General features: G+C 40.4%; 1 protein-coding gene across 7 annotated transcripts in view; it reads right to left on the reverse strand.

Moving 5' to 3' along the window:
- LOC108704099 (WD repeat and FYVE domain-containing protein 3) overlaps nucleotides 1-24,016 on the reverse strand; it is a 453,243-nt gene that overhangs the window by 292,071 nt on the left and 137,156 nt on the right. For 6 of the 7 annotated variants that reach the window (XM_041579765.1, XM_041579766.1, XM_041579762.1 and 3 more), the window contains 5 exons: nucleotides 18,273-18,465; nucleotides 16,196-16,382; nucleotides 15,190-15,356; nucleotides 13,739-14,206; nucleotides 520-621 (listed from right to left, as the gene is read on the reverse strand). In XM_041579765.1, the coding sequence (XP_041435699.1) occupies nucleotides 520-621; nucleotides 13,739-14,206; nucleotides 15,190-15,356; nucleotides 16,196-16,382; nucleotides 18,273-18,465 (1,117 nt within the window). Of the gene's footprint in view, nucleotides 1-519; nucleotides 622-1,826; nucleotides 1,972-13,738; nucleotides 14,207-15,189; nucleotides 15,357-16,195; nucleotides 16,383-18,272; nucleotides 18,466-24,016 lie in introns of those variants that run through there. The other variant, XM_041579768.1, reaches the window with a different exon arrangement.

Genomic DNA, 24,016 nt, shown 5'->3' on the forward strand with positions numbered 1-24,016 from the left:
ATCTTTTTCTGATGTTAGTGCAGAAGATCACACAGAAACTCTGGACTCTTTATTAAAAATCTAGGAGTGTGGGCTGATCTATCAAAATCTGGACTGTCCCGCAGAAAATGGGTCAGTTGGGAGGTAGGGTAAACGGAGCAGAGACAAGCTCCAAAAAATGTGAAAACGGAATTTTTGGGCCAATCACCACACATTGCGCCTGAACTCAGACGGCAGCTGTACTTTTCAATGCAGAACAAAGGGATATCAAAGAGAGCAGATCTGCTTCTCCCTGCCTGCAGAAAAATGGGAGCAGCAGAGCCAGCGTGTGTTCTTGCCCTTATAAACAAAATCAGTTATCTGAAGCTTATCTTTCAGTACCACTTTCAACTGCTTCTTTGCACACTCTGTGGCTTTCAGTGGGCATGATCCTTTCCAGCATCCATGTTATGGAGCCTCCAAAATAAAATAATGGAGCCTGTAAAGTATTATCTGCACCAGACCCCCCCCTTTAAAGTTATGAAATATAAGAGTACTCACCCGCATTTGTATTTGACCCATGAAGAAGAACCGTTAAAGTCTCCATAACTACCAGGGCAAGTTGCCTTTGCTCCTCTGTTGACTGGTTTGCAGTTGTGCATCCTATGATGGAAAAAAACTTTTTTGTATCAAGTTCTCATATACGGTAAGGTACCAAAGGCAAATAAATCCACCATTTCGCCCTAATCTTAAGCAAAAAATGACCAGGTCTGCAGTGCTAGCTAAAACATCTTGCCCTGCCTAAAACAATCTTTGAATCATAATGCCAAGTATCACATTGCTTTTACATTTTTTAAGTGCTTCGAAAGTTTCATGTGTCACAAGAGAAAGATGTTAATACAATAAAACATTACCTTAGTTTAATATAGATATAATGAGAGCTGAGAAATGCAATTGACAGAGTTAAATCAGGTTATGTAGTTTTGAGTGCTCATAATGTTATGCCTAAAAAGAATTTGAGAAGTCCTAGAAATAAATATATTTTATTTTGGTATCATTTGTTAACCTTAATTCAGCGAATGCATAAGCTCATACATACAGTGCTGATAAATTAATAATACAAAGTGTGCCACTAACCTACTAAATAATAACCTGAGAGAGAGAGATAACAGGTATAGCACGCACTACAAGTAGAATAAGTATTTATTGATTAAAAGGTATCATTATAAAAGCATCAACGTTTCGGTTCTTGGCCTAGAACCTTTGTCAAATGCAAAACCAAATGTGACAATTAATACAAAGTTACAAAATTTAAAACCACCATTACTCCTCCCTATTGAGTGACCTCATTAACCCTCCCCTTCAGAGGCAAATCTCCTCAAATAGGTTAAAGGGAAAACGGGCCACCATGTGATATCAGATAAGCATAATTGCAGATATATCATCTTATACTCTGCACTAAGGTTAACGTCTATCAAGAAAGCAATTAAACAAACAATACTCATTTAGACCCCCTGGTGATAGTACCCAACTTTTTAATCCAAAAAGTCTCACGCTGTAATAATAAGCGTGAATGATCTCCACCTCGTATGGTATATGATCAATTGCTATATATTTGAAGGTCGGTAACCTGTGTCCCACCTCCAAGAAGTGTTTAGCAACCGGTTTAGAAGATTTTTGATCTCTATACGCTACATTGATGGCCGATCTATGTGCATCCATCCGGAGTCTCAGCGTTAAATCTGTCTTGCCGACATATGACAAACCACACGGACATGTCACTAAATAGATGACGTGAGTTGTAGTACACATAATATGGTGGCGAATTTTATATCTATGGCCAGTATGTGGATGGACAAAAGAGGTACCTGGAGTCATATGTCGGCAAGACAGACGTGTAGGGCATTTAAAGCATCCTGCCTTTTTCTTAGGAAGCCAGGATGCAGAAGGTCTCAGTTGTATATTGCAATCAGTCGGGTCACTTTGCACCAGGAGGTCTCTGAGGTTCTGGCCCCTGCTGTATCCTACAATCGGCGGATCAGGGCAGAGTCTACCCATACGGTCATCAGCTTTAATGATCTTCCAGTTCTTTCGTATGACCTGACTGATAGAGGATGATAGGTTATTATAACAAGTTGATAAAACCAAAGAAGTATTTGATTTTTTAACATTCTCTGTTTCAATTCTTTGTCTGGCCACTGTTAAAGCTTTATTAAGATCCCTATCAGAATATCCTCTTTGTAGAAATCTATCTTTCATTTCAATTAATTGGGTTTTGCATATTGCATGTTCAGAATTATTGCGCAATACCCTGAGGAAATGGGAAAGTGGAAGCGATCTTTTCAGAGCCGGTGCATGACAGCTTCTAGCATGAAGTAAAGTGTTACGGTTGGTCTTTTTTCGATGTAAAGAATAATTGATTTTTGATCCATCTAGTTTTAAATAGATATCCAAAAACTCTAGATCATTGCCACACTTAGCTGTAAATTTAATAGAGTTATGGAAAGTATTAAGTTCCTTTACCATATCCAAAAAGCCAGACTCATCCCCTCTCCATAGAATTATAATATCGTCAATAAAACGTTTGTATAACACCATTTTTTCTCCGAATTTAGGTAAAATGTTTACAAACTCAAATTGATGCATAAAGAGATTTGCATAAGAGGGCGCCATCAGGGCCCCCATTGCTGTACCTGAAATCTGCTGAAAATAACAATTTTCAAAACGAAAATAATTTAAGTCCAAACACATTTGTAATAACTCGACAACAAAATCAATGGGTGGACCAACAAATTCAGTATTCTCAAGTAGTGATTTTTTCACTGCCTGTAGCCCTTCTGGGTGTGGAATATTAGTATACAGGCTAACCACATCAATGCTTACGAGTATACATGGCTCATTAGCGGGTAGAATTAAATCCTTTATTAAAGTTAGAAAATGTGGTGAGTCACGTAAATAGGACATGGTAGAGGTAACGGTTGGCTGTAATAATCTGTCAATGTAGATGCCCAACGGATGTAGCAACCCATCCCTTGCCGAAACTATCAGTCTCCCCGGTGGTGAGGTCAAACATTTATGAATTTTAGGGAGGGTATAAAGTATTGGGCATCTGGGGTGTACTTGTGTAAGATATTCGAATAATGGTTGCGTGATCCAATTATTGGTTAGAGCAAGTTTTAACAAGGAATCAATTTTAGCTTTAAATAACCAAACTGGGTCTCCATCTAGTTTCTTATAGATATTGGAATCTGCTAATTGTGAGCAAATTTCCGCTCGATAGTCACAATAGTTTAAAAGAACAATCCCCCCACCTTTATCGGCGGGGCGGATAACTATTGAGTTGTCATTCCGTAAGGTCTCTATAGCTATTGATTCTGCCTTGGATAGATTATTATAGGTTTTACTCTCCTTCAAAATAAGCGCATCAACTTCTTTGTCAATTGCTTGTTTAAACAATTTAATCGCAGCATTTTGTGTAGGAGGGCAAAAATCACTTTTAAGTTTTAAATCACAAGAAATTCTATTTACTTCAGTGGTACTCTCCCCAAAATAATCCTTTAAATTCAGAACACGTGTGAAACGAAACATGTCAATGTCCCATTTAAATTTATCAAATTTGACAGTGGGCACAAAAGTCAAACCTCTCTGTAATACTGAAGTTTCAGCCTCCGTCAGGATATGTTTAGATAAATTGAACACAGAAGTTATTGTCGCTGTTTTGACCTTCCTCTTCGTACACCTCCTTGTTGGGTACCTTTTCCTCGACTTTGAGTTGGAGGAATGGGGGGCCGTGTAGTAACGGCTGCTGCTCCTAAAAAATCAGACTGTGTTTCATTAGCAGCTGTTGCAGTTGAATCATTCCGAGCTGTGATAGTATTAGTAATTTTGTTATCGTCTGGGTCTGAATCCCCTGAGCTAGAGTCAATTGTTAGCAGGGTTTTAGGATGCACTAATTTTTCTTTAAAGCGTCTAGCATTAGATCGATATACTGGTGGCTTCTCACCACTGAGCCAGCGGTATAGGCGATGTGTCGCATAATCATCATTGACTTTTTTAAGCTTTTCACTTTAAAGCGTAACAGTTCAAGTTTGTAATTTTCCACCTGCACATTACAAGAATCTATAATATCACGAGACGACTCTGCATTGAGTAAGCCATGATTTTCATTCTCAAATTCTAGCAAGATTTCTACGTGCCTTGGCGAGCTCCACTTTTTACAAAATTCAGGGTTCATGCGACCAATAGTGGGTGTGTTGCGGATACGAAAGCCCCGAGGAATTTTCTTGGCTCAGTAATAATCCGACAAAAACAATCCATGCAAATCTAAGTCCACAATACGTTGCTTAAGTCGCGTAAATTCCTTACCGGTATCTTTGATATTATTGCTACTCGGTAGTTCAGTCTGGAAACTCGTCCATAGTACTCGATCTGCATCGGCTTCTGATACATGCCAGGTTTCAGCATAGCCAGCGTTCAGGCCTGCTCGATCTGCAAAGTCTTCCATTTGGAGAGCAATCTGTCTCTGAATAATAGGTGTGGTGCTAGACTCCAAGTATCTAATGCTACTAGTAATTACTCCACCGCATGAGTCTGCACACACTTTCAGTCTTAAATTATAATTGTCTCGGGGGCGTGGCCAACCGCGTCTCCAACTGCCTCCACGGGTGTGCCGTGCTTGCGGCCTACTAAAGTGACGGAGGCCCCGACCTCTAGTACTTGGTCACAGCCCATCCGCGGGCGCAAGGGAGCCGGACCCCGCGGAAATCCTTGTGGAACGTCCCGGATACTGCCCCTGCGTGCTGCCACCTGGGGTGAGTGTGTGTGGGTCCCCGGGAGCGTCACTACCTCACTGCTTGCCTGCCATTCCACTGCCTGTGTTTGGGGCAGCGCAGTGCTACAAGCTGCTGCTCTACTGACAGGCGATTCACACCTCCCCCATATCAGCAGCACTACTGCTTAAAGTGCCAGGGGGAGAAGACATAGAACTGGTGTTCTACTACATGGCAGAACCCAGGCTGGACACTCTTCTGGGGATTGTCCACTAGTGTTGAGTGCATCACACACACACTCCCTGCACCTGATTTCTGCCTGACACTTGTGACAATCCGCTGGCTTGTGCACAGGGAGAGACAATACAGCCTACTGTGCTGGGACATACTCGGCAGACTGCTGTAAGGGCGTACCAGGAACTAATTTTCAAGTAGTATCACTACAACGCCTCCACCTACAGCTAGAATTGCACCCTACCACAACTTGGACTTTATGTTACACGCCTGAATATATAGTAAAGTGCATAAATAAAACACATGTGATTTATGCACTAGAAGTTTGTGTGTGCCAACCAATACTTTAACCAGCACATTGTTGCCTATCCATCCTCGGATACTGTGAACAGCAACAAACAGAATACTTAAACGTCAATATTACTCAGAACTCAATATGGGGAAACACTCTCAAAAAACCAAGTCAGAGGCAGCAGCTCGACTAGAGCGATTTGCTCATTCTCAACCTCAGCCACCTCTTCCGGAGGATGAATTGAATCCCTCTCCGCCTCCATCCCCTCCTCCCTTACAGATGACTCGGGAGGCCCCTGAGCCAACCATGAGTGAGCTTCTGGGGGCAATAATGGAAAGCTGTACCACCACGACAGCGCAACTGGAGGCGATTAAAGTTGACTTATCTCTGCTGCGTCATGACTTACAAAATATTCGTGAACGCACAACAGCGGTGGAGACTAGAGTATCCGATGTGGAGGACTTAATCCCACCTATGCAACAAGATATCCGGGATATTAAAACTCAGCTCAAGCAAGCGCTGGACAAGACTGATGACCTTGAAAACAGACTACGCAGAAATAATATCCGTATTATTGGCCTTCCAGAACGGGTAGAAGGGCAACATCCAGAAGCTTTCATTGAGAAATGGCTAAAGGACACTCTGGGTACAGATACCTTTACTCCACTCTTTGCCTTAGAGAGAGCGCATCGGATCCCTACCAGAGCCCTCCCGCCGGGGGCCCCGCCACGGCTGTTTCTGCTAAAATTACTGCATTATAAAGACAGGGATGCTGCACTGAAGGCGGCCAGAGTAAAAGGACCCATACTCTACAATGGAGCAACAGTGTCCCTCTACCCGGATTTTTCACCTATAATCCAAAAGCAGAGAGCCACCTTTACGGCAGTAAAGAGGCGTCTGAGGGATGCCAAAATTCCATACAGCATGCTCTACCCAGCAAAACTGCGAATCCAGGATGGAGACCGGATACTATTCCTCAATACACCAGCGGAAGCTGAGGACTGGCTGACACGTAAAGGGATACGACACTCCCCACCGAGAGACAGGAGAACCCCTCCGAATAGTCCCCAATAGAAGACAACATTGCTGCAGAGACGAGGACGATTTCCCACTGCTCAATCTACAACCTACAACTGGAACTGTTACACTGTTCAGAAACCGACTGATACACATTGTGGACAACACCCGCAGTCGAGTAGGATACGACTTTGCTGCAGAGAGGAAGACGATCCCTTATTTCTCGACAAGTTACCTATGTCGTTCACCATAGACTATGAAACAGAGGGACTGAATTCTTGCTTGTGAGCCCCTGCTGCTTGACGGGGGGCCCATTTAGGGGTATTGAAGGAATCGTCCTCCATCAATCTGTGACTACTTAAGTTTAGAGTTGCTTCAAATTCAGGTAACACAGACCATACTGTAATGGTTGGTATGATGCACACTTACATGACGATTTGGTTGCATGTTCCCCCAATTTAATCTGCTTTTGCAGACTATGTTACTGGGTATAAGACCTGCTCAAGTTGGGAGGGCGGGTAGGGTGGGGTTTGGGATAATGTTGTGTTTTTTGTATGTCTATGTTAACATGCCATTTGTTATTGCAATATTGGTTGCTACTGCCTATATGCACAGCTGCTCCAACTCCATAGTAGCCACATTTACTCATGTGTCTCCCCTGTATTACGTACTCAAATCATCTGGTACTGTCCCCTTCTATTTACTACCTCATGGCTGACATAACATTAATTTCCTGGAATATTCGGGGATTAAACGATAAATTTAAGAGAGCACAGATGTTTAATTACCTAAAGAGACACCCCCCATCCCTGTTGTTACTGCAAGAAACCCACTTGACCGGACAAAAGGTACTGGCTTTGAGGAGGCACTGGGTGGGATTTGCCTACCATTCCACTTACTCTACATATGCTAGGGGAGTGTCTATTCTGGTACGGAGGTCAGTGCAATTCAATCTGTTAACACTCAGGACTGACTTCTATGGTAGATTTATTATTCTCCATTGTACAATTGACAACTCTCCTCTAATTATAGTCAATCTCTACGTTCCGCCCCCATTTAATATGAATGTGCTTAACATTATTGACAAGAAATTGGCGATCTTCCCACCGCTCCTACTTGTTTTATGGGTGATTTTAATGCCCTCATGGATCCGCAGATGGACAAACTAAACCCTCCTTATCCCACTGGGAACAAACTACTGACATGGGCTAACACCTTGGGTCTTACAGATGTCTGGAGATGGAGAAACCCTAGTCAAAAAGCCTTCTCCTGCCATTCTACCACACATCAATCTTTTACTAGAATAGACCTAGTGTTGGCAACGCCTGACCTCCTTCCTAGAGTAGGTAGTGTACATTACCTCCCCCGCATTCTTTCGGACCATTCGCCACTATCACTTACTTTAACCATGGTGACCTCCCCAAAATTCAATATGTGGAGATTTAGTCCAATTTGGCTTAAAAACAACACTGTACTGGAAAGTGCAACCACGGCAGTTACAGAGTACTGGGTACTGAATGCAGGTTCGGCTGCGCCACCTATCCTTTGGGATGCTTCAAAAGCTTATATGAGAGGGCAACTCACTAGGGCAGTCCACAAAGCCAGGGCGGAAGCCAAGGCACAAGTGAAGGAGGCTGAGAAAGCTCTGGAGGAAGCTGAATCAGCCTACACTGCCGACCCCTCCCCACTACGGTACGGTAGACTAGTAGACTCCCACCACTCTCTAGCTAGGGAACAGACCCTCCTTACCCGTAAAGCACAATTGTATTCCTATCAGCGGACCTTTGAAACTGGGGACAGAAGTAGTAGGACTCTGGCTTACTTGGCGAAACTACAAACCCCTGTAACTGCAATAGCTTCTGTAGCTGCTGCAGATGGTACTCTACAATCTACGCCCCAAGATATTGCGGACACCTTTGCAGAATACTTTACAACGCTGTACGCCTCCCAATACAACTACACTGAAATAGAGCTCCAGCACCACCTCAGTCAAGTTGTTACCCCCATACTGACAACAGGCCAAAAAGACATGCTAGATTCCCCGATTACTAATCAAGAACTGGTACAAGCCATCAATGCCCTGGCTCCTGGTAAAACCCCCGGCCCTGATGGGATACCAGCAGATCTCTATAAGAACTTATCTGAGCACCTAGCACCTCACTTGCTTTTTACCCACTCAATGGCTACTCAAAATTTTACATTACCACCCTCGTTTCTAGAAGCCATTATTGTCCTAATATTAAAACCTCACAAAAACCCACAAGCTTGTAGCTCCTACAGGCCGATATCTTTGCTCAACACTGATGCCAAAATATTGGCCAAGATTTTAGCCACCAGGTTGGCTCAGGTCATGCCTGACCTGATCCACCCGGACCAAACTGGTTTTATGGCTGGCAAGACCACAAATATTAACTTAAGGAGACTATTTTTCAATTTACAGAAGTTACATGACAATGCAGGCGCCAGGGTAGTGCTATCACTCGATTCAGCCAAAGCCTTTGACTCCGTGGAGTGGAAGTATCTATGGGCAGTACTATCTAAATTCTGCTTTGGTCCCAATTTTGTACGCTGGATTCAAATGCTATACTCGGCCCCCACAGCGCGAGTCAAAGTAAATGGCACAATATCTAAACCCTTCTCATTGGCAAGGGGCACGAGGCAGGGATGTCCCTTCTCACCTCTGCTGTTCGCATTGGCCATTGAGCCCCTTGCAATCATGATAAGACACTCTCCCTCACTTGAGGGTTGGCGCCTGGGACCAGTAGAGGAGAGAATCTCTTTGTATGCAGATGACCTGTTGGTATACTTAGCGGATGCGGGCCCGTCACTTGACAATTTAGCCACAATTATAACGCACTTTGGAAAACTTTCCGGACTCCAAATTAATTGGGATAAATCTGCGCTATTGCGAATAGACTCTACACCCCTTCCTGAGCTACCACAGAACATCCCTCTAGTGTCGGTTGAAAGCTTTAAGTACCTAGGGATTGACGTCCACCCTAACCTGCATACCTTTATATCACGTAACCTTGATCCAGTGCTATCAGCCCTTAATTTTACGCTTCCGGTATGGTCCAAACTCCCATTAACTCTTTGGGGGAGAATAAACATATTCAAGATGGTATATCTCCCACGGTTTCTGTATATATTTCATAATTCACCCATACATATCCCCGGAAGTTTCTTTAAAACTGTCAATCAAGCCCTGACACACTTCATATGGGGGGGGAAGACACCTAGGCTGGCCTGGCGTAAACTAGTCCCCGCCTCTAAGGACGGGGGTTTGGGACTTCCGGATCTGTACCTCTATTACCTAGCCAGTCAACTTCACTATGTTCAATGGTGGTTTGACCCGGATCCGTACAACCCAAACACGAATCTCCATGCGCTGGCTGTGGGATCTCTAGAAGGCCTTAGGCATCTTCCATATAGAGCACCAGCAGATTATAAGAACCTGCCGGCGGTTATGGCTACTCCAAGAAAAGCTTGGAGTCTGGCTCTCAAGCTTTATCCCCAACACTCTCTCGTTCTAACCCCAAACACACCCCTATGGGCGAATTCCCGCCTTGCCCACTTCCAGAAGTTCCCTGATTTTCTATACTGGCCTAATAAAAGAATTCGGCGATTGCAAGATGTACTAGATGGAACTACATTTGGATCCTATGAATTTTTCAAAGAGAAACTAGCTGACCCCAATTTATCTCTGTTTCGATATCTCCAACTTAGGCATCTATTCCAGGCACAATTTGGTAGCCTTGATATACGGATTTCCCAATCCCCATTTGAAACGCTACTATGGTCTACAACACTAACTAAACCAACGTCCACATTGTATAAAACCCTGATACAAACAATCCCCTCGCCTTTCAAAAAAGCATACAGTAAATGGCAAGCTTGCGTCCCGAACATCACTGAAGAGGATTGGGATGAGGCAACAGAGGAAAGCTACTATTACTTATATTCAGTAAGAGACAGGTTAATTCAATTTAAATGGTTACACCAGGTCTACCTCACCCCCACACGACTCAGATCCATGGGGCGTAACCCGGAGGCAATATGTCATAGATGCGGGTCAGAGGGTGCAGACTTCCTGCATATGGCCTGGAGCTGTCCCCCAGTGGCAGAATTCTGGTCTGAGGTTCTCAAGCTCCTAGATGATAAACTCGATTTCCCAAGGGTACTTACACCACAGGTGTGTATTTTGGGAATTATAGATGACATCATACCTACCTCCCATGCCAGAACTAGATATAGAACCCTTTTATATTATGCCAGGAAACTAATTTCAATGACGTGGATGGGCCCTAAACCCCCTACAGTGCAAACCTGGATCACACTGGTAAATCAAATTCTGCCGCTCATTAAGCTTACCTTGCTAGCTAGAGGCTCACAAAAGAAATTTGATAAAATATGGAGTCCGTGGTGGGAGGCGGGGCTGGGAGGTTGTGGTTCTCTTACATAACTTACGGTTTGTGGGAAATATCACATACGTACTCAAGAAAATCGATGTCTATAACAATATAACTCTGAATGTGAGTGGCTTGTCGAGTAGATGCTTCTGATTTAGCGACATTAAAGTAGTCAGTCAAAATACTGAAATTTAACATTTATACTATGTTAAAAGCTTGAATATCTGTCATGGAAATTTTATCTAATTACCATTGCATTGCTATGGCATGTTTTGTTTATGTTTGTTTTATGTGTGAAAACAATAAAAGTTTTATCTTTAAAAAAAAAATTACAATTGTCTCAAGCTGGGTGCTGTGCTTGTTTTGGAAATGTAAAGAGATAACAGGTATAGAACGCACTCCAAGTAGAATAAGTTACCGCAGGGGCCAGAACCTCAGGGACCTCCTGGTGCAAAGTGACCCGACTGATTGCTATATACAACTGAGACCTTCTGCATCCTGGCTTCCTGAGAAAAAGGCAGGATGCTTTAAATGCCCTACATGTCTGTCTTGCCGACATATGACTCCAGATACCTCTTTTGTCCATCCACATACTGGCTATAGATATAAAATTCGCCACCATATTATGTGTACTACAACTCACGTCATCTATATAGTGACGTGTCCGTGTGGTTTGTCATATGTCGGCAAGACAGATTTAATGCTGAGACTCCGGATGGATGCACATAGATCGGCCATCAATGTAGTGTATAGAGATCAAAAAACTTCTAAACCTGTTGCTAAACACTTTTTGGAGGTGGGACACAGGTTACCCACCTTCAAATATATAGCAATTGATCATATACCAATGACCAAACGAGGTGGAGATCGTTCACGCTTATTATTACAGCGTGAGACTTTTTGGAAAGTTGGGTACACTATCACCAGGGGGTCTAAATGAGTATTGTTCATTTAATTGCTTTCTTGATAGACGTTAACCTTAGTGCAGAGTGTAAGATGATATATTTGCAATTATGCTTATCTGATATCACATGGTGGCCCATTTTCCCTTTAACCTATTTGAGGAGATTTGCCTCTGAGGGGGAGGGTTAATGAGGTCACTCAATAGGGAGGAGTAATGGTGGTTTTAAATTTTGTAACTTTGCATTAATTGTCACATTTGGTTTTGCATCTTCACAAAGGTTCTAGGCCAAGAACCGAAACGTTGATGCTTTTATAATGATACCTTTTAATCAATAAATACTTATTCTACTTGGAGTGCGTGCTATACCTGTTATCTCTTTAGGGTAAGGCCACACTAAGCGATAGCGCGGCGATTTGACTCGCCGCGACTATTCGCCGCGACTTTTAATCCTCAATCGCTGGCGAAACTTTGGCGCTGGCGTCTATGGGAAATCGCGCAAAATCGCCAGCGTAAAAACACACGCGGCGATCTTTTTTCTATTGTCGCTCGAAATCGCCTAGCGAGGCGATTTCGAGCGACAATAGAAAAAGATCGCCGCGTGTGTTTTTACGCAGCGATTCCCCATAGACGCCAGCGCCAAAGTTTCACCAGCGATTGAGGATTAAAAGTCGCGGCGAATAGTCGCGGCGAGTCAAATCGCCGCGCTATCGCTTAGTGTGGCCTTACCCTTACATTTCCAAAACGAGCACAGCACCCAGCTTGAGATAATTGTAATTTAAGACTGAAAGTGTGTGCAGACTCATGCGGTGGAGTATATATATATATATATATATATATATATATATATATATATATATATATATATATATATATATATATATATATATATATATATATATATATATATATATATATATATATATATATATATATATATATATATATATATATATATATATATATATATATATATATATATATACACACACACATATATATATATATATATATATATATACACACACACACATATATATATATATATATATATATATATATATATATATATATATATATATATATATATATATATATATATACACACATACACGGTCATGTTCACAGAGAATTCATTCAGCAACCCTTTAATACCACAAGAAAATGTTCAACCAACCCTGAAGCCACATAGACCAAGAGCTTGCGAGTATTTCAAGTCTGAAAAAAACTTTTTGACTCTCCTCTCTCAGCCTAACAAAATGTACATTTTTTTAAACACTTTTTAATGAGTGCTACACTCTGTTACTGCTACTACAGTTAGCATGTCACATTATAAAGCCATAATTTTTATGATGCAAGCTTTGAATTGTGTTTCAAGCATGCAATACATCAAGATATCACTATATGTTTGTTGGTACAAAAACATTCATAGAATACAGCACAAGAATAACAAATTTATTGTCCAATGTACAGAAAGTAATGTAGTGGTCTGACAACCCTTAAAGTATAAGTAAACATTTAAAATAAGTGAATGGAAAACTGATGATGTTCATTCATTATTTATTTTTCTTTAATTCCAAAATATTAAGGGAAACATGTACTGTTAATATGAATGAATTTTATTACAACAGCGCCACCTTCTTGTCAGTTTCTGACCAGTCTCACCACCAAGTAGTCAAGGAAGAAAGAAAGATGTTGCTTGGATGTTCTTCTGCTTAGGAAAAATAGAAACCTTTCTTAAACTTTTCCTAAGCAGAAGAACATCAGAGCAGCCTCTTTCTTTCTCCTGACAACTTCCTTGACTACTTGGTGGTCAGAATAGTCGGAAACTGACCAGCAGGTAGTGATGTTCATTCATATTAACAGTACATGTATGCCTTTATATCTTGGAATTAAAGAAAAATAAATAATGAATGTACATTGCAAAAGTGCTTAGAATAGCACATTCATCACTTTTACATTCACTTATTTTAAAGGTTTGCTTATCCTTTAAAAAATCTGGTTGCTGCTTTCCATAACGCTTCCTCTTGTGCATATGAAGGGTTGACAAGTCCAAACACCTCTCAACTCCATCTCACAGACAACCAAATGAAAAAAAATGTTTGCCCCCACAGCCTCTTTAATGCACACCCAAGGGGAAAAAAACTTTATGTCATACCTTGTTCAATATATGCTTGAGCAGGATCTTTCAACACAGCAGCATACTTGTGCAAAAGATTAACCATAACTTCCAAGAGTCCAACTTCCTTAAAGACATCTTTAAAAATATGGTGGTGACGTATGAATTTTAATAAAGTTTTAGCGGCAAAAATGCTGCAGGAAAAAGAGGCATTGGACTTCAGGAGGATGCTCACACTGATCAGTTCTTTGCATGGGATATAGTTTAAACTGAAGACAACAAACTCAAGCATCTCAAAGTATTTGACTTGTACATCAGGCAGCTTGGTAATCTTTTCTGCAAACTGGGACAATGTGTGTTGTGACTCCAAAATAAAGTAGTTTGCATTGTCCGACATGTAAATATTCATGATGGCATCAAGAATGATCTGAGCAAGATAGCTGGTCTTTGCCTTTAAAAATACATTCTGAAGGACAGAGAAGGCTTGTATGTTCCTCACACTGAGGCCTGCAAAATAAGTTGCAACAGTCTAGATATAATAAAGATCAAGGGAATAGTTTCACAAAAGTTAAAATAAAATAATTAATCAATTATTGTAAGCCCATCATAAAAGACAGGCTAAGAATAATGGGCACAGTTATGGTGGCCATACACAGGAAAAATCTATTCATTTCCTTTAGACTGATTCAGCAGCTTATCTGCTTTTTTATGAGGTCCTCCAACAGACCGAACCGACCAATATCTGGGCAAAATAAGCAAGATATTGATCAGGCAGGTTTGATTTTCCAGTTGATGTGGTCCTCCTACACGGCACATATTCCCTTCATATTAAACATATTGTAATCCAATTGCTTGACCCTAGGGCCTGTTCTTTCTTCAAATTTCCCGGGGCAGACGCATGCACAGTAGAATGAAAAAGCCAAATTTTTAGTTAAAGTTCTGCTTTTCCCTCTAATGCACATGCGCAGCCATTCGAAGGAAGAAGAAGCCGGAAAAGGAGCGATCCGCGGAGCTCGCTGGAATAACCCCCGGGCCAGTGCAGTTTTCTGCTGATAGGAACACCAGCCCAGAGTTTCAGGTAAGTAAATACATTTACTTGGGGGTGCCTAGCATTTGGCACCCCCAAGTGCTAAATGACTTTCCTTCTCCTTTAAGGACATGGACTTCTTGAAGGGGGAAAGGTTTGAAACCCATGCCTTTCAAGGTTTTGTTGTGCCCCCCCCACCTCCTACCCCCTCCAGGAAGGTGCAAGTGTCCTTTCTTATCTTTGGTGCGTGCAAGCTCTGTAACAGGGGTCTAATTTGCTTGAGTAAGACGCTTGACAGTTTACATTCATGCAAAAAAGTTTGAGAAAATTGGCACTTGTTGTTGGAAAATGTTTACCTTCTGCAAAATGTTATTTAACTAAAGTGAGATTGCATACTGCTGCCAAATATATTTCTTGTCATTTGGATGTAATAAAATACTTGCATTAATATATAGTTCTTTACCTTTTCCCGTGGGCTGTGGGACAGCAAAACCTGGCAGCAGAAAAGGTGCCCCTGTTGTTAAGCCAGCTGGTTTTAATTCGTTGACTCCATATGTTGTTAAAGAATTAATTAAGTTAACCAAGTCCTTCAATGCATCTTTGGATTCATTCTCTTTAGCTTGTTCTAGCCTACAGGAAAAACAATTATGCTAGAAGAGAGACGACACATCGATCTTTGGGAAACAAAACACTAGTCACAGACTGGCAGAAATGGTGACATTCCTGTACAACATTTTGTTTCAAGCCATGTCAAGTAATGTTTTATTTTTTCTGACTTTGTAAAAACATTAGTTAAATAAAAGAGGACAGATCATCAATGACAAAGGACCATTAAGACAGCAATGATTTATATTGATATTGACCACCCATCACTAAAAACCTTTTGTGATTTTTATAATGTCTGGCCTGGTTTGGTGCCCAGCCACTGCTGCTTAAAGCATGTACAAGAACAGTGTAAGATTTAGGTCTATGAAATGAGTGCCACATAGTCCTCAAAGGGAGGACCATAAGTACCATAAATTATGGTGAGAGGGCAAGAAGCTTGAACCTTGTGTGATATGTTGGTGCTATATAAATTAAGGATTACAATCGGGTACAGTGGTTTTACACAATCCCTCCAGACAAATATAAAGAAAGAGCTTTTTCAATGTTTAATATAACTGAAACTAGAGGGTTTTTTTTAGCTTTATGATTACTAGTGATAACAGTTAATATAATTTACCTCAAAATAGTAACTCTATAATAGATAAAATAGATAATGTATGAAGCAAAGTTTTTTACAAGACTAGTCAAGCATAGCCATCAGTAAGGTTGCAAGCCGTTTTTGTCTACTATGACAAACATTTTATAGAAAACACTGAGGTAGCATTAACTGGTCAGCTTTTTAAAAATAAACATGCCCTGCTACAGGACTATAAAAACATGCTAAAATATAATGTATTAACCAAAATGTCCCTAATGAGGTTTACCTCAACAGAAGGTCAGAAAGAAAGATGTATCCCTGGCATGTTCTGAAGTCATCCAGCAGTGTTTGTGAAACATCACTAGAGTCTTTGAGAAAACAGGAAAGGCCAGCAAACATCTCCACAATTTCCAAAGGGGATAAATCATTAGACTGCTGCATGTTTTGCACACATGTGGCCAGACATTCTTTTTCTGAGGGAGCACATAAAAAATAGAACAAAACTAATATTTAGATAGATGGGATTATAATTATTATAATATCAGCTCATAATTTATTATATTGATATTTTTATCGGACCACAATAAAATAATAGTGTTAGATGATAAAGAGATAAGCTTTTGGAAGTGACTTCCTCCCTATTATAATGAAACAAAAGACAAAACTGTAGAAACCCCATTTTACAATTTTAGGGTATCAAAAAAATGGTGTAAATCTCGGGAAAATTTAAAATCAGGGAACTGCAGCATGTAGAGAAATTGGTCGAACCATGTTTAAAGTGCAGGAAAAAATTTAAAATCAGGGAATGTAAGATTGAGATTTAACTGTATTAAAAACATGTCAAACAGTGATTGCTATGACAGCAATGTCAAACCACAGTGTTTATAGGGGACTGGATAAACACTAATATTAGAAAAGAAGCACAGATCTTTACTATGAAAGTACTCCAACATCTTATGCATACACCATAATTTCTAGCTTTGAGTGGCTTTGATATCCATTTAAACAAAAAAAAACAACTAAACGGTACACACAGAGAAATGATTTTAGATGTTCCAGTAGCCTTTCAACCAAGGCTGTAAAGAGATCTGGAGCCAGGCAACCCTAGTTCCTAATATTTGCCCTTCTGGCAACACCTTTATATAAGTTATTCCTTTTTGATTGCTTAAAAGATTCTGTCGTGGGAAAACAAATACACATCAGTTAATAGTACTGCTCCAGCAGAATTCTGCACTGAAATTCATTTTTAAAAAGAACAGAAATATTTTTTTTCTATACTTATGTTTGAAATGTGACATGGGGCTAGACATGCTTACTTTCCCAGGTGCCCTCAACTACGCGACTTCAGCTTTGAAGAAGGTTCTGAAAGCTTGCTGTGATAATCATCATAGTAAGCTAATAAAGGTAATGCCTTTATACCACTTTTGTTATCATATCAAAAGTTCTACCTTATATCATGTGTTCTGTGTGTCTTTTCTGCTGCACTGCAAGTTGGAATGATATCACAACCTCCCAAGTCACCCCCCACCTCCAAGCAGCCTATCAACAGAAGCTCTCAACACAACTGCTGAAGAATTACGCTGCTTGTACAGTAAAGTCTTTCTAGATATACATGCACATTAAGCACTTGTAAATGCTGGTACTTGAACAATAACTCAGGATCCTAAATACACTGTACAGCGTGGGTCACAAGTAGTGCCATCCGACATTAAATACGAGAGGCAATGATTGCTGACACACCAGACCCCCTTTCCTTTTCTGAAGGCTGGAGATTTCAGCAGTATAGAGATCAAAATGAATTCAGACATTGTTTGTACTGCAAAATGTGCTACCACCTAATGGTACACATGAGAATCGCACAGAAAGAGAACCCCCGGTTTGCAGCTATCTGAAAGCAGTTCCACTATGTAGTGCTGGCTCATTCTTGAAAACTCAGCACTGAAATAGCTGCCTACACCCCAATATTACAGGTGAAAAAAATCCATTTGTTGGTTCAAGAAAAACATTTTAGATAATAGAGTGAATTATTGGCAATGAAAACAATGCAATTAAAAAGATCATAAAAAACATGACAGAATCCCTTTAAATAATTTAAAATGTTCTTTATTTTTCCATAATTTTTGACACTGCTACAGCTTTGTGTTTAGCCGTAATAATCTTCTGTTCTTGCAAACATTAAGTAGACTGGAACACAGTGATTTTTCTCATATTTAAATATACTAGATAGATGTGTTAACCCCAAAGAATTACTTTTTGTTTTATTTTTTTTTGGAGGGACAACCCCAAAATTTCTGTCAATATACTTTATAGTTATAAACCCAAAAGTTTTACAGTAAACCTTACAGAATACTGCACCTACTTACCATGTATGTACTTCACTACATTCAGGCTAAGTCCATGCCGTGATATAGTCATAAGGACCTCCCCAGCACTTTTTCTCCAGGGGAGATTGTAGGGTGGGCACCAGGATGTTATTGCACTAAATAGAAGCTGAAGGTCATCCTTTTGAGCCAATTCTTCAGCAGGAGATACAAAGTGGCACAACTTGACCAGAATCTGTAAGTAGTAGATGATTTATTACTTATTTTGAAATTAGCTAAACATTAATGTTTAAAACAGTTTTCCCCTTATTTTTATAGAAGATCATAACTTTATTTATCACAAGGCATTATTATCACAGGCATTTTAAAACTACAAGTCTGTGGGGAAAGAAGCTGCATTTAATGAATAAACACTAATAAATGTTGTAAAACAGCAATCCAGAAGGCAAGGATAGGAAACAAGAAGTGAATTGTGGCAGAGGATAAGACTAACCATAAAAACTTTTTTAAGTATATTAATAGTAAAAAGATGCGGGTTGATAATGTTGCTCCTTTAAATAATGGTACCAGTATGGTTGTAACAGATAAAGAAAAGGAAAATGTGCTAAATCAGTTCTGTTCTTCAGTGTCACATTTCCTAGGCTTACTTCATAGATGCACTGTTGGCTCAGATAAATCTAGTCAGTGGCTGACTCAGGATATGATTCATAAAGCTTTAATAAAAATGTATGTAAACAGGGCGCCAGGGCCAGATGGCATACACCCCCGGGTTCTAAGAGAACTTAGTTTAGTTTTAGACTCAGATTTGCTTTCATCTGGCATGGTACCTATGTATTTGAGGAAAGCGGAGGTCATTTCATTGTTTAAAAATGGATTAAAATCTCAGCCTGGCAATTATAGGCCAGCAAGTTTGACATCTGTGGTGGGCAATTTATTTGAAGGCTTGTTAAGAGATCATATTCAAAATTGTGTCCTAGTAAATGGCATTATGATCAGCAAACAGCATGGCTTTATGAAGTATAGGTCATGTCAGACATATCTGATTGCCTTTTTTTTTATGATGAGCTAAATAAGATGCTGGACAGCAGGTGAGTAGTAGATGTGATCTATTTGGATTTTGCCAAAGCATTTGATACAGTGCCCCACAAACAACTGCTTTCTAAACTAAGGTCTTTTGGGCTTAATGAAGTTGTTTGCACATGTATAGGAAACTGGCTACAGGGTCGGGTACAGAGGGTGGTTGTTAATGGTACATTCACTGCTTGGAGTAAGGTTCTTAGTGGGGTTCCTCAGGGCTCGGTATGGGTCCACTTTTATTTAACTTCTTCATTAATGACTTAGGAGAGGGTATTGTAAGTAATGTATCAGTGTTTGCAGATGACACTAAACTGGGGTTTAAGGAAGGGGAAAACATTTTTTACTTCCTTGTTTTGTGACAAAAAGATACGAGATTTCCCTCTCCGCCCCTAATTTGCATATGCATATGATTCGGTGGAATCCGAATCCTGCTGAAAAATAAGTCAAATTCTGGCATAATCCTGAACCGAATCCTGGATTTGGTGCATCCCTAGTTAAAATACAGTTAAAAGGTTGAACTTTATGGATGAGTGGTTTTTTTTTTCCAACCTAACTTACTATGTAACTTACTATGTTATAAGTGACATTAGTATAGAAGGAAAAAAAGAAAATGTTTTTACATTAATGAGTGCTAGCAAGATTGAAGGTCTGACTCAGTGCACAGTCTGCCATATGTATGCAGATTTGGAACAAGAGATCCAAAATGCTTACCTCTGTGGTGGTTGTGAGCAAATTGACACTTTGGAGGCTCGAGATCACTAGAGCAACAAATTGCAACACTGCGGTCGATTGACAATCTGGAAAAGAGTCTTTTGCTCACTGAGCAGGACCTAGCGGGGTCAGATAGTTTGGGGGGAACAGAACAGCAGCAGGATGTTGAGGCAGCTAGCTGGGTGACAGTTAGAAAATCTAAGGTGGGCAAAAGGAAAATGGAGGCTGATCCAGAGCTTATACATCGCAACAAATTTTCCAGATTGTGTAAAGATGATGGGAGTATGAACTCTGGATTGGAAATTCTAGATGGGGCTGGTCTCTCTAACAGCCGGGAGACCAGTTTCTCTAGTAGTGGTGGGGAGGAGAGTAGAGTCAGGCCTAAGCAGATTGTGGTTATAGGGGACTCAATTATTAGGAAAGTGGATAGGGTAATTTGTCGTCCGGATCGCTACAACTGAACAGTTTGCCATCTACCTGGTGCCAGGGTTCGGCATGTGGTTGATCGGACAGACAAATTATTGGGTGGGGCTGGGCATTACCCAGCTGTCTTAATGCATATCGGTACTAATGACAAAATAAATGGTAGATGGAAGACCTTAAAGAGTGATTTCAGGGATCTAGGCTCTAAGATCAAGGAAAGGTCTTCCAATGTCATCTTTTCTGAAATTTTGCCCATGCCACGTGCAAGTTTAGGAAAACAGCGAGAGTTTAGGGAGCTAAATGCATGGCTCAAGTCTTGGTGTAGGAAGGCAGGGTTTGGGTTACTTGAGCACTGGGCTGATTTTTCCTTTGGGTACAACCTATACAGTCGTGATGGTTTGCACCTCAATGGAAGGGGGTCCACGGTGCTAGGGGAAAGAATGGCTAAGAGGTTGGAGGAGTGTTTAAACTAGGCAAGGGGCGGGGAGGTGAGATAAAGAATTCTGGGGAAGCTAGGGTAGACGGGGCAGTGGGGTTAGTAAGGGGTCATGGGGGAGGAGTGAGGGGGGCATACAGTTTACCAGCTAAGGAGGTCCTTCTGTTACAAGGAAAACAGAATAATACTAACTTAACATATAATTCTCCACTAAGTAATGCAAATTTCAAAAGTAAAAGTAGTAACCTACGCTGTATGCTGGCAAATGCACGAAGTTTGTAAAATGGGAGACCTAGAATTAATTGCATGCTCTAAAAATTATGAGAGCTGGTGGGATGAAACATGTGACTGGATTGTGAATTTAAATGGTTACACCATTTTTAGGAGGAACAGAGGGATTGAGGAGTATGTTTGTATGTAAAGCCTGAACTAAAGCCATGCGCTAAAGAACTAACCATAGCTGGCACTGGTGAGGGTGTAGAATCCCTCTGGGTAGAGATTTTGACTGGGCAAAGATTACAAAAAGAATTATCATTGGTGTATGCTATAAACCACCTCTTATAAGTGCAGAATATGAAGCCCAGCTACTCTTGCAGATACAAGCTGCTTCACAGTTGGGTCAAGTTGTTGCTATGGGTGACTTCAATTATCCAGACATTGACTGGGGTAATGGGGTTGCTAAGACAGAAAAAGCTAGTAGGTTTGTAAATATGCTGAATGACAACTTTTTATTCCAGCTCGTTCAAGAACCTACTAGGAATAACTCTCTTTTGGACCTTGTAATAACTAATAATACTGAACTCATTTCTAACATTTGTGTGGGTGAGCATTTAGGGAATAGTGATCATAACATGGTCTCCTTTGAGATTCTGTTGCAGAAGCAATTCTATAAGGGAGTAACTAAAACACTAAATTTCAGACGTGCAAACTTTGACAGTATAAGGGCATCTCTGCAACATATTAAGTGGGAAATGCATTTCATAGGGTTAAACACAGAACAAAAATGGGAAGTCTTTAAAATGCTGCTTAATAAATATACTTGTCAGTATATTCCACTTGTAAGCAAGGAACATCGTTGCAAAGCAAAACCTTTTTGGTTCAATAGAAGCGTTGGTATTGAGGAGGGTAAGAAAAGACGTGCTTTTAAGGCTTTCAAGTTAGCTGGGACAGCCGAATCATTTATAAGGTACAAGGAGGCCAATAAATCATGCAAAAAAGCTATAAGGCAAGCTAAAATTGATATAGAAAAGGATATTGCAGCAAGCAGTAAAAAAATCCAAAATTTTTTTTTAAATATGTTAATAGTAAAAAAATGAAGCAGGAAGGGGTGGGACCCTAACTAACAGAGGGGGTCGGCTGGTTGATGAAAACAAAATAAAAGCACAGATTCTGAACTGTCATCTGTCATCTGTCTACACAAATGAGGAACCAATAAGTGAAGGTTTCCTTCTTAATAGTCCCAATTCTAGTAATACAACTAATGATGCATGGTTCACACATGATGAAATTCAATACAGACTAGAACATGTTAAGATTAACAAAGGTCCGGGGCCAGATGGTATTCATCCCAGGGTACTTAGCGAGCTTAGCTCTGTGATTGCCAAACCTCTTTACTTAATTTTTCAGGATTCATTGAGATCTGGCATAGTGCCGAGAGAATGGCAAATTGCTAATGTGGCGCCTCTATTCAAAAAAGGATCCCGTTCTCAGCCTCAAAACTATAGGCCAGTTAGTCTGACGTCAGTGGTAGGAAAGCTTTTCGAAGGGTTAATAAAGGATAAGATACTGGACTTCATAGCAAATCATAATACTATGAGTTTGTGCCAGCATGGTTTTATGCGTAATAGATCTTGCCAGACTAACTTAATTTCGTTTTATGAGAAGGTAAGTAGAGACCTCGATTCTGGGATGGCAGTGGATGTGATTTACTTAGACTTTGCTGAAGCATTTGAAACAGTGCCGCACAAAAGGCTACTGGTTAAATTAAGGAATGTTGGCCTGGAACATAGTATTTGTACATGGACAGAGAACAGGCTAAAAGATAGACTACAAAGAGTGGTGGTAAATGGAACATTTTCTAATTGGACCAGTGTTGTTAGTGGAGTACCGCAGGGCTCTGTACTAGGTCCCTTGCTTTCCAACTTGTTTATTAATGACCTAGAGGTAGGTATTGAAAGTATTATTTCTATTTTTGCAGATGATACTAAATTGTGCAGAACTATAGGTTCCAGACGGGATGCTGCCTAAGTTGGAAAACTGGGTAGCAAACTGGAAAATGAGGTTCAATGTTGATAAATGCAAGGTTATACACTTTGGCAAAAATAATATAAATGCAAGTTATACACTAAATGGCAGTGTGTTGGGAGTTTCCTTAAATGAGAAGGATCTAGTGGTTTTTGTAGATAACAAGTTGTCTAATTCTGTGCAGTGTCATTCTGTGGCTAATAAAGCAAATAAAGTCCTGTCTTGCATAAAAAAGGGCATTTTTCCTCTTTATAGGTCCCTGGTAAGGCCTCATCTGGAGTATGCAGTGCAGTTTTGGACTCCAGTCCTTAAAAGGGATATAAATCTGCTGGAGAGAGTGCAGAGACAGTTCAACTAAATTGGTTAGAGGTGCAAAAGACTTAAATTATGGGGGTAGATTGTCAAGGTTGGGGATGTTTTCTCTGGAAAAAAGGCGCTTGCGAGGGGACATGATTACACTTTACAAGTACAGATGAAGCCACTTGGATTTGTGAGTTAAATGCGTCATGACTCAGAGTTAATTGAAGAAACTGTGTTATCTAAAGTTATCTTAACTCATTTAATGCATTTAACCTTTTCATTAGCATACCAAAGCACCATTGTTCACAATGGTGAATGCTTTAATTAGATGGGATGTTATGTCACAGTTTTCTGTGTTAAATGAGATAAATGGGATATCTGTGTTTAGTTATTCTGTGTCAAACAGACAAACCAAAGTGGCTGCATCTGTACATTAGAGGACATTATAGACAAATAGCAGGGGACCTTTTTACCCCTAAAGTGGATCACCGTACCAGAGGCCACCCCTTTAGACTAGAAGAAAAGAACTTTCATTTGAAGCAACGTAGGGAGTTCTTCACAGTCAGGACAGTGAGGTTGTGGAATGCACTGCCGG

Source organism: Xenopus laevis, chromosome 1S (assembly GCF_017654675.1).
Source record: "Xenopus laevis strain J_2021 chromosome 1S, Xenopus_laevis_v10.1, whole genome shotgun sequence".
NCBI lineage: Eukaryota > Metazoa > Chordata > Amphibia > Anura > Pipidae > Xenopus > Xenopus laevis.